Source organism: Anabrus simplex, chromosome 2, assembly GCF_040414725.1.
Source record: "Anabrus simplex isolate iqAnaSimp1 chromosome 2, ASM4041472v1, whole genome shotgun sequence".
Taxonomy (NCBI): Eukaryota; Metazoa; Arthropoda; class Insecta; order Orthoptera; family Tettigoniidae; genus Anabrus; species Anabrus simplex.
This window is the reverse complement of record NC_090266.1, coordinates 485,315,583-485,328,036: the sequence shown is the minus strand read 5'-3', so window position 1 is coordinate 485,328,036 and position 12,454 is coordinate 485,315,583. Positions and strand designations below refer to the sequence as shown.

The window sequence follows — 12,454 nt, the reverse complement described above, 5'->3', positions numbered from 1 at the left end:
CAAGTATGAGACAGCCTCCCATTTCATGCAGCGACCACATGACTTCCTGCTGTAAAGAACTATAAATTATGGCCTACATGTGTGTATTCCACATTATTCCTTTAAAAAACTTATTGTTGTATTCTGAGTCTTACCAGCTACCTTTGTTGGAAGGCAGTATTTCTACATTTAGAAAAATTAAGGAAAACAATAAATGGTGAACACAAGACTTTTAGACCTACATAAACTGTAAATATTATCAATCACTTTTATTTGTGCTTATATCACGCTATTCGTGTCATCTCATTAACTCGTCTGATGAGGATGACATCAGGAAGGGCACCCGGTCGTAAAAACTCACTATGAAGATTCATCTTGCTTTATGATTGACCCTGTAGAGAAACAAGATAAGAATTGGACATATAGTTTTATTTATCGTATTACTATACAATATTAATACGAAAAAACAAAAAAGACCTTACTGCGAGTCATTTGCCTCCATCATTTTAGCAGTAGGCTTATCACACTATAAACCCAATCACTGCTTTCGTGTTAATTATCCCCATTTGTGCAGGCAATTTCCCTGCTACAGGCATTGTTGTCATTCCAAATGACGTCATCTTCACTGCCATCAAGATCCTGCTCTTTTTGAAACTTTATAAATAGTTTTATTCCCGATTAGAGTCTAAAGAGTGAGAATATATTCACAGATGGTTTCTAGAGATGGTCTCTGTATTCACCTAATTGGTGTATGTGTAGCAGAAGCCACCCCTCTTGAATAAAGCCATGCTGTAGAAAGCATGCTAACTCACCAGCTGATCGCCTGGGACGGTCTGAGAAATGTTAAGAGTTGTACTTTCGAATGTAATACATAGCGACTGGAAGCATTCATTGGATAAGTGCAGCTGTTGAAAGAGAGACCTTCATTTTTAACTATATTTCACGTTTGTTCTCTATATTTATCACATCAGGATTTACCTAAACAACTGTAATTGAGAAAGAGACAGCATTTTTAAGATTTGGTATGCTATCTCTAAGTGCCTGGATAATGACAGAAGTTCCATGACAAAAAAATAAATAACAGGAAAGAATGCCATATTTATGGATATCTAAAGGTGTGGAGGTAATGTTGTTTTATTATCATAATGTTTAATTTTGAATGTTTGTTGTCTCCAGGTTTTCATTAACACATAGTATGATCTGTTATGCCTGTTGCTCACGGTGAAATTCAAGTTTTATAAAACATTTGATAAAACTTTTCATAAAATAGGACATGTTCTATTCTGTAAAATTAATTTTACTAAACGAACCAATCAGCGAAGCTGACATCACGATGATGCTGGTGTTACGTCGTGAGAAGATTGTGAAGCTCGATTGTAAACAAATACTTCTAAAATGGCAGGATCTGGGTGGACTAAGGAAGCTGTTAGTGTTTTACTGGACGAATACCAGAAATATCCTTATTTGCACTAAGTTAAAATGCCACTTTACCACAACAGAAATGCAAGAAGAGAGGCATAAAATGCAATCGCCAAATTCCTATATGAATACTGGTCTTCTAACCTCAACTAATTTTCGACCAAGGACAACAATCCTCTACCTTCTTCATTTCTTTTGATCCAATCCCGAGTCTAGCATTTCCTGGCATTTCTTTTCTTCCTTTTTACCACTGTACAACACATAATTGCAGCTAAAACAGCAAGTTTTGCTTTGTTCGTTGGAGCCATACCCTGAAACACACTGTAAGTTGAACAGCTGATTCTTGGTTTAAAAGTTTATCGATAGATGGCAGCACATACACATATTAGTTCAGAAGTGAGTTCATAGATGGCCATCCTGATGCTTCCACGGATTTTATAAAATAATTTTACCGTGAGCAGCACAACTTGTTTTCAACATTTTTTTAAAAAATCAGTTGTACAACAAATTTTATGAAATATTTTACCGTGAGCAATAGGCATTAGATACATTGGCGAGTAAAACAATCGTTAGATTGGATTGCTTGTATCACGTTTGAAACCTACTTCTCCAAATATTACCTATATTGGCCTGACTTATGAGATATTAAACATCAATCTTAACAATCTTGTCTATTATATTAATCTTTAGAATACCAAACGACGACATATATTTGTTTGGTATTTGTGCATAAAGTGCCAGCAACGATATATCGTCATTTGACCAGAGCACCTTACTACCTGCATTTAGCACGAATATGAATGAATTCCACCAACAAGTAAGAACACTATTATGGGATGACATGATTCCAAAACCGGCCAAACTAATGATTTTTAACAGCTATTTCATACCAATATTGACCTATGGTATTGAAGCGTGCACCCTCACAAAAAGTGATTCATCAAGACTGCAAGCATCAGAGATGAAATTTCTTAGATCCATCATCCAGACCAAGATAGACAAGTTAAGAAATGAGGAGGTGGGGAAAGAAGCCGGAATAAAGACATCCCTATTAGACAAAATCAGCACATCCAGATTACGGTGGTATGGGCATGTGATAAGGATGGAGCCTACAAGAACAGCCAGAATAAATTTGGAAAGACAGGTGGAGGGGAAAAGACCTGCAGGAAGACCTAAAACCTGATGGATGGACATGATCAAGGTTGATCTAGTTGCCAGAGGATGGACAGTGGATGAAGTGGAGGAAGAAGTGGAAGAGGCTCATTAATAGTACCCGAGAAACTGGTAAAATGATGATGATGATGATGAATGACAGATGGCAATATCATACAGTTTGTTTCCATAAGAGTAAAGAATGTAGTTTCTAATTTTATCACTACGTGGCTCATTTTAAAAATGTATTTATGCACATTGGATTTCTGAATTCCATGTGTTTCTCTGGTCATGTGACGATTGGCAGTTATGTAATGGTAATTACCTACTGAACTACTGAACAGGTACTTTTCAAATTTTCTGTGTTTGTTCATTTGGATGGCTACATTGCAGAGGGATCACCGCATTTTCACTGTAATTTTAATTTTGAATTATTTTTAGCGTTATTTTTTAAATTATTGATTTTTGTTTGTTTTCAGAGTGTTCAGAAAATATTCTAAAAAATATATTTTGAAACTTAACGGTATTGTAATCATTGTCAGTGTTAAGTACATACCATTCGCAACATTTCCTGCATGGTTAAGGTCAAAATATTCAAAATTGTAAATTATGTGGTGCTTTAAATGGGGAATGTCATATTTGGCACATTCCCAGCATGAGAGCATGGCACTAAGAAGGTGAAGCAGCATCCATGAGTATTTATTAACTAATGTAAACTTGTGTTCTCATCTCAAGGTGGTGCACCTCATTTCAGTCATGCCCCTAATGGATGTGAGCTGCATGTACCATATTACCCCTATCAACCTTCCTGCCATTCCTAAATCTATGGCAGTAACTGGTAAAGGACTCGGGCCCTGAGAATGGCAGCTAATTGTGCTATACGTTATGCCGCAGAGACGGACATTCATAACTTCAAAATACAGACATATTCCAGGGCTGACGCCTGCTTACAACGCGCAGGTTAGACATACAAAACTGTTTGCCTATTTGTGTGACGTCATCGGAGCTGCAGTATGGTACAGAGGCGAGCATGTCTTAAGTACGAAATACAGACTTACCTCATGACTTTGATGCGTTCTTGCGTTGCATGGGTTGGACAGACAAAACTGTACCCACTAGGAAGTGGAAGTGTTGTTGTTCTCTGATGAATTACGTTGGGGGGATCTTATATGGAAGTTTTGATTTTTAATTTTCTTTGTGTCAGAAAGCCAGGGAGGTCTAATACATGAGGAATTATGGTATTTTATATAAAACCCAACCCTTAAAATTGATAGAAATTTTATTTTAGGGAAGGAAGAATACTGAGCAGAGGGAAGGTTGTTGACAGGTGACTTCTACTTTACAGTATCCTCTGTTATGAGGATCAAACGAATTAGTAAATTTATTTTTTATACCCATCATTCTGTGAGTCTGACTGGGAATTTCCCCAATAAGACATACTTTTGCATAGTATTGCCCTACGAAGAGCAATCATAACAAGGAATGCAGGGTAGACTGGAGATTTAATGATAACAAAATAACAAAATGAAAGGCCAATTCGTTAAATTTGCAAGAGCTTGAGAAGTGACCAAGTTACATATGACAGTTAAGATTTACGATATGAAGATATAAAATGGTATGTTCTAAAAATATGAAATAAAATATGTAAACTTATAAAGAACTGAGTTTAGAGCATTAAAAGACAAATAAAAATGGATTCTTTCATCCCTCTTATTTACCAAAACTTGCTCATTTTTTTGTAACACTTTCATATGTTCACGTAGTAAGAAAAGTTAAGGGAAATTTACCAAATATCCTGGTACTACTAACATGCTGAATGGTTCAACTATCATTGGGTTTCAAGAGACGCTGGGGGTGCTGAATTTTTGCCTGCAAAGGGCTTCCTAGCACAAGGCTTGTACATTGGGTGACTTCTGTTAGATTTTCTGAAACTGGAGGGGAGGGCAGGGGGTGGGGGTTGAGGGGTGAAGGGTCAAGATTGATAAAATCTTGGTGCTGAAGGTTTTGATTATTTCATGCCACCATTTCTTTTTGTTAGTCTGTTTTATGTTTCATTTGTTTTGTTTCCCAGCCTCATGTTTTCATCGTTCAAAGAGCCGTGTGGTAGGCAAGACGGCGCTTCCTAGACCAACTGTATGTTTAGATCTGGATGAAATATTTAATAATACGTATGTGGATAAGTATTTGGAATATTCAAGTGATGTTGAAGAATATGATTTCAATACTGGAAGATCGTCTGCAGAAAGTATCAGTAGTGTTGATGAAGATATATGCCCTTCAAAACAATGTGAATTTGTGGTGGTGAGAACGAGCTGAAAGTGGTGCGAGTGTGAATGGGAGTGATGTTTCTATTTCATCTAATGGCAAGAGTAATAGTGCACTTAGGACTTCTAGGCATAACGGTAAGACTTGATGAATCTGAAAATATTGAACAAGTAGTAGGGCTTATATTTGGTGGTAATTTTTTTGAACTTGTGACAGAGCAAACAAACATGTATCCCTAACAAACTGATGAGGAAATTTGTCTCCTTTGTTTATAAGGATGAGACAGGTAAAGAAGTCAAGTCGGGAGGACAAAACTGGCCCAAGAGGGCTCAAACTTCCCTCCTTCAAACCTGTCCAAGAGGGCCTCAAGTATGGACTCACCTAGGAAGCTGTCAGGTCAGATAAAAATCATGGCCTTGTGAAAATTCCAACTACAGCAATGAAAAGAGATTTCTACAAGAGTATGCAGTCTATGCTCCAGCAAAGGCAGACAAGAGTGAAATGAGGTACACATGCAGAAGTTGCCGAGTCCCCTTTCAGAGAGGTCAATGTCTGCTACATAGCCTACCACACCAGGGAACATTATTAGGACTCTTTCAGAAGATCTCTGGTAAATTTCATTGGAATCAGTACAAGGGTAATGAAGTCAGACTCATTTGATTCTATGATAGCATGCACATTAGTATTAAGTTGGTCAGAAAATGGCTGGGCACACGAGATGTGTAGCGTGAGGAACACCTGATCAACAATGTGTTGAGCACTCTCGAAACATCACTTGATTTTCACAGGATTTGATTCCACAACCTTGGATTCAGAGGCAAGCTTTTAACCAACTAAGCTGCAGAGGACTTATTATATGAAGTTATAATAAATGTATTAGAAAGGATCAAACAAGTGTCAAATCATGTTATACAGTACATAGGAAGATCGGAATGTAGAGTGGGATTGATGAGGAGAGAGCCAATCTATTTGAAGTCGGCAATGTATGAAGACATGGAGATTGTCTTGTCCATTTGTGTTTACATGTTTGCCCTTGTCTCCTCTTTCTATCACTTCATCTACCCTCACTGGCATGTCATAGTGTTCACCCTATTAATTATTTCATGTTCCTGTCTCTCTGTATGGTACAATGCAGTTAAGTCTGGAGTCCAGAATCTTGAGCTTTCAAGTACAATAAGCATTGCAGAACATAATGACAACCACAGTGCCTTTATAAGAAAAAAGTATGGGAAAGTTTAGCATGAAGCAGAGAAAAGGTTAGAAGAATAATGGGTTATGAAGCAACTTCCTGAAGACTAGGACAAAGAAAATACAAAACACCAGACTTCATTTACAGGTGAAATATAAACGAAATGAAATGCTTCTTGAGGGGATTTCCAGCTAACAGAAGAGAAAAAGGCATTGTTGATCTTCCAAAAATGTATCAAAATAACACAGAATAATCTATATATATATAAAAAACCTGTCCTGACTGACTGGACATAAAGAAATGAAATATTGCGGACACATTTATATTATTTTGCAGGTTTGTTATTTATATTACAATGTAGGTGCTTGCTAAGGGACGATTTTAGGATATTCTGTCGCTAAGGGGGTGAATTTTTAAAATGAGTGTATCTATATCTCAAAACTTTAAAAGTTTACAGATGTAAACATTGGTGTATAAAGAATCTTCTTTAAAAATAATGAAACATGTATTTTTTTGTTTTCGGAAAATCGCACTAGGAGGGGTGAAAAAGGGGTTGAATGCCTTTAGAGCAGGGGTTTCCAAAAGGCTTTAGAAAAAATATATATATAAGAAATTTGAAGCAAATGTACCAAAAATATTTCATAGCTCGTTCAGAAATTTATCCCAAGTCAGAACTAATTCATTATTTAATATTATTTCCTGTTTTAAATATTAACTTGATCTGCATAGATTATTTTATTTTTTTAAATTGTAAAACCCTCATTCTTGCGAGAGCATATATTTTCGTATGGATATCATTTTCACTTGCATGTATCTCTTGCAGAAATTAATATAAAATCAATATTTAAACATTTGAGAATATTTTTCGATAACTTACGTTTGAATATTGTCATACATATCTTAATGATGACATAAAAACATTTGAATTGTCATGCAGACATATTCAATGAGCAACATTCAGCTGTTTCATAGTTTCCAACTTGTCTAAAAAGGTTTTCGTAGAAATGCCCTGCCTACTTGATGCAAAGAATCTTCAAATTCATGTGAAACCAGTCCCCACTCCACAGAAACTGAAGTCTAATCACTGATGTTAATGAAATGTATAAAAGACACTCATAACAGCAAGTACTGGTCTGAAAACGATACAGAAAAAATGAGGAAACGAAGCTCATAAAGAATTAAGTCAGCTGTTCTACGAGCGACATGCCATATCTCACAGGGCAGGATGCGGCAAGAGCGGACGTGGGCCCCTCCACTAACCCCCATCCCCTTCACTCACGCAGCAATAGACTCACCTGGCAAGGCTTGCTGGCTATTCCTCCCGTCTCCACACACTCAGTCGCACTTGCTTGATGTGTAGTGAAGTTTCACAAGTTACCGTACTGTCAACCTTGGAGGGTTTGTTTAGGGATGTGTGTAATGTGCTTGCATCTTTTACATGAATAGATAATGAGCAGACGCTCAGTGAAATGCAAATTTGAAAATAAAAACAGAATTTACAAGGAAAGCTGGGAGAGTGACCATTTAATTACTGATAACAGTGGGAGGCTTCAGTGTTTGGTTTACATGCAAATAGTGTCTGTACCGAAGGAGTACAATGTTGAACGACATTACTCAACAATGCACGAGAAAAAGTATGCAGCATATAAGGAAGAAGCTCGACACACACTGGTTGCAGTCCTCAAAAAGAAATTAAAACAGCAAGCAGGTATGTTTGGTAAAGTCTTACAAAATCAGTGGTCTTCTCTGTACGCCTCCTACGCAGTGTCGCTTGAACTTGAAAAGGCAGAAAAGCCCTTCAGTGAAGGCAGTCTTGTTAAAAAGTGCGCTATGGAAATGGCAAAGGCTTTAGGAGATGCTAAAATGGCTGAGAAATTTGAATCAGAGCCACTTTCCAAACAAACAGTACAGAGAAGGGTTACTGATATGGGAAACCAAGTCGAAAAAGCACTCATTAAATTGCTTAAGGAAAGCACATATTTCTCGCTATGCCTTGATGAAAGCACTGATCAGTCACAAGTCAGTCAGCTACTAATATTCGTATGCACCATCTTCGAAGACTTCAGTAGTAAAGAGGAGCCATTTGATGACTGCTCATTTCAAGCAACAACAAAAGGGAGGGACATATATGATGCTGTTAAAAGAACTGTTGACAGAGTTGGAGGCTGCAGTAAATGTTCAGCCATTGTGACACACGGAGTGCCAGTAATGACAGGGGTGAAGACAGGACTGACGGGATTGCTAAAAGAAAATGGCGTAACATGCCCAATGATCCACTGTCTCATTCACCAGGGAGCGTTGTGTGGGAAATCAATTAAAACGGAAGTTTTTGAACTTGTGGTTAAACTTATTAATATGTTAAGAGGTGGAAATTGAGCCCTTCTGCATAGAAAATTCAAACAGTTTCTGCTGGAAATTGACGCAGAATATGGAGACTTGCTGCTGTAGAACCATGAAGGTGGCTGAGTGCAGGGAAGTGCCTTCAACGGTTATTTTAATTTAATTTTTTTGCTATTCGCAAGGAGATCCCGAATTTCTTAATAAGTTTGTCTTGTCAGATACCTCAGAACTAGAAGAGAAAATTCAAAGCCCAGAGTTTTAAAGCAGTTTGCTTTCCTAACAGACATGACAAAATCACCTTAACACCTTCAAACAGAATCTTCAAGGAAGAAACCATGAGGTGTCAGATATGGTGGGAACTGTTAATGGATTTCGAAACAAATTGAAAATTTTCAAACGTTCTTTAGAAAACAATGAATTGACTCATTCCCCTGCTGTCTACAATTAGCGGCAGAGAAGGACCAAGAAACCATTCATTTTTTCAGATTTCATTTCACACATTCAAGAGATCATTGAAGAATTCAACACATGATTGAAGGAAACTGAAATTCTGAAAAGCAGTATAAAACTTTACATGAATCCTCTTGGTGTTGGGCCGATGACCTTGATGTTAGGCCCCTTTAAAAAACAAGCAAACAACCTCTTGGTGCTGCAATCGAGGAACAAGAACCATAACTACAACTTGAGCTGTGCGATCTACAAGCCAATACATTCCTACAGACAAGATAAGAAAAGGGATCAAATATTTAAAACTGTACCCAGCGAAAAATACCCAAAGTTAAGACGATTTGGACTAAAAATGACTTCAATGTTTGGGAGCACATACATATGTGAAAGTGTTTTTTTTTTTTTTCATCTATGAAATTCATTAAAAATCAACACAGAAGTCGACTTCAGATTCTTCCTTGCTGCATCTTTTGAGATTAGCAACAAAGCTGGAGGTAGACATTCGTTCATTAGTAGATACAACTGATCGACCACTAAATGGTCCTTCTTTAAGTTTTGTTTTGACTACATTATTAATTTCAGTTATTCTTACGGCATTTTTTTTTGTCATTCGTCAAATATTAATAATTCAAAAGAACTGTCATTGTTGGGTTATCTTCTTCTGAATTCAATTATCCTGGGTATAATAGTGTTAAATTATTTTTCACTCCTTTATGCTGATATACAATAATGTCTTAAGCAATTAAAATTATCAAACCTTCATTTCAATTGAAAAATGAACATTATTTCATACTGGTACCTCTGTTCTATTAGTAGAATTTTATGAATATTGGCCTATTGTTAAAGTGCGGCCCGCGATCATACCTAAGGTTTCCAATGTGGCCCTCGAGCTCTTACTAACTGGAAACCCCTGCTTTAGAGGATACTCATATCTCAGAAACTGAAGATATTACAGACCTGAATTTTTGTATTTGGGATGTGCTTCAAAAATAAAGAAAGGATAGATGGACCTGGAAAAGAACACCATAAAGCAGTGGCATTTGGACTGGAAAGTGATGAAAAGAGAGAATAAAATGGAGAAGAATTATATCTGACCCAACCATTCTGTTTCTGAATAGGGGTATGGTGGTGGTGGTGGTGGTGGTGATTTAGATGCAGGTACTCTTTCTTCTCATCATTCCTCACCCATCATCACTTTCCAGCCTTGGTCTTTTACCGTACGTTGTTCTTAACCAGGTCCATCCACTGTACCTTGCTCATCCTCTCTTTCTTTTCATTTGTAATTCCTCATCTTGGTGTTCACCATTCATTCATCAATCCATTTAAAATGTTCTGTCCATTTAAGTATACTTCTCTCTATGTTAACACAAACTTTTCATCTTTATTTCTTTTTTTCAATATGTCTGTATTTAGTACAATTTACGAACTTCATTGTATAGACCTGTATTTTTTTTGCTATTTGCTTTACGTCGCGCCGACACAGATAAGTCTTATGCTAGGAAGTGGAAGTGAGTGGCCGTGGCCTTAATTAAGGTAGAGCCCCAGCATCTGCCTGGTGTGAAAATGGCAAACCATGGAAAACCATCTTCAGGGCTGCCGACAGTGGGGCTCGAACCCACTATCTCCCGATTACTGGATACTGGCCGCACTTAAGCGACTGCAGCTATCGAGCGCGGTTAGATGCGTATTGATACAGTTAAAAACTAAGAAACAAAGTTAGGATTTGGTCCACCTAATCAATACACATCACTTTACAAGTGTACTATTTAATTAAAAAACATATTAAATATATTTAGGGATATGTTTCATCTCTATTTTAGACTTCATCAGCCATAAAATCACGTGGTAGATTACAAAATTCAGAAACTGAAAAAAATGAAAGAACCCGATGCCTTTTTAAGGACATTTTTGAGAAATGCAAAATATATAAATATAAGTACATTATTTACACAAAATGACCTCACTTCTTGCAAAAACTTTTATTGTCTTCAATGTTAAAAAAATGAAATTCAACTTAAAATATGACATGCCTGCCATAACGTCTTGTGCGGAATCAATGTCCATTGTTGCTGTCCGTATTTAAAACGCAACGCAAGTTCCTTTTCAACTGTTGAGAAAACATTGTAGAACAAATATAAGTTACACATATTTAATGAGGTAGTTTAACACTTACTTGAAAAATGTTGCAAGCATTGTTGGAATCTGGTAGTTTCAGTGTGTTTACTGGGAAGATAGAAATTTTGGCCTCGAAAAATGAATGGTACTAAATCTATATCAGAACATTCAAAAGCATTAACAAGTACAATTTCTTTCAAATTGACCTATTCTGGTAGAAGAAATCTGAAGCCTTATGAGACCGCCTGTCATACGGCACTGCTTAAATCTTAAGAATATTCCTTTTTCAAAAAGACAAGGTCTGGAAAGAAAGAGAAAATTAATGGAATCTATACTTAAGTGGGATCAATACTTCATCATGTACATGGAGAAAACTGGTAGGAGTTTTCAAACCAGATATCTCGATCACGTCAATGCCAACAGGCATAAGAAGTATTCTGCAATGAGTGTCCATTTAAAAAAAAAGTAAGGAAAGGGGACCTGATGAGCAATTATGAAAATTTTTATATAGGTTTGGACCAGAGTATTAACACAAACAAAAATTTAAATATGTACTAGAGAACAAAAATCCGTTATATAAACAAATACCATAACTTCTATCATCACGGAAAATTAATAATTTGAAGTCACCTCCTCTAATTCAAACTTCCTGCCCACCCGCTCCTACTACAGGCCGAGCTATTTCCCCTTCCCCCACTAATAGCACTGTTCCTCCCCTTCCGCCACTAGGCAAGTTCTGCTGGGCAAAAGAAAACGCAACTACAACACGCGAGAAGCAAGTCAGAGTGAGGCTCAGTCTAAACCAGCTACAGGGAGTTTCATTTATGGTAAGCTTTTACGTCAGACATTTGTGATGGAATCTCTTTTCTTAGATATCCGAGGGTTTTAAACCCATTCATTTTTATACCTCTTTCTTTTTAGACCTTGACTTTTTCAAAAAGAATATTCTTAAAGATTTAAGCCACGAATATGGTGGTCATGCAGTGCTGGTCTTTGCCATACAACAGGCGGTCTCATAAGGCTTCAGATTTCTGAATTTTGAGTTTTGTAATCTACCACGTGATTTTATGACAGATGAAGTGTCAAATAGAGATGAAACATGTCCATGTACATCTTGTACATTATCTCTTTACATTTCATAGGAACTTCTCGGTTCCACACCAGGTTCCTTACATTCTGGTAGAACGTATTTACCAACGCTTCTGCTGACCTCCTTACCAACCTTGCATCTTGCATTATTTCACTTCTAAAAATATTTTAATTATTCAGCAACCTCAACAGTTTGTACCATGATACTAATGATACCTTATCCTTCTCTTTCTCCTCTTGACATCACCACTGTTTTGCTCTTCTACACACTGATTTCCATACCATATTTCCTCAATATTCTCATTTAAGGCCTGTCGTTGGAATTGCACTTCTGTATTGTTATCATCTGCAAACAACAATATTTTCATATCCCCTCCATATCTTGTCTATGTTTCCTTTAGAATTTTGTCCATAACCATTATAAACACAAGAGACAACACACTTCCCTGTCTTGGACCA

At 36.9% G+C, this 12,454-nt stretch overlaps 1 protein-coding gene across 3 annotated transcripts in view; it reads right to left on the bottom strand.

Annotated features, from left to right (window-relative positions):
• The window catches only part of LOC136864193 (histone-arginine methyltransferase CARMER), a 466,045-nt gene that overhangs the window by 64,003 nt on the left and 389,588 nt on the right, over window positions 1–12,454 (bottom strand). Inside the window, exon 11 of one of the 3 annotated variants that reach the window (XM_068226203.1) lies at window positions 326–371. The exons of the other annotated variants lie outside the window; for them this stretch is intronic. Within the exon in view, the coding sequence (XP_068082304.1) occupies window positions 340–371 (32 nt within the window). The 3' untranslated portion in view covers window positions 326–339. Of the gene's footprint in view, window positions 1–325; window positions 372–12,454 lie in introns of those variants that run through there. 3 annotated transcript variants of the gene reach the window in all.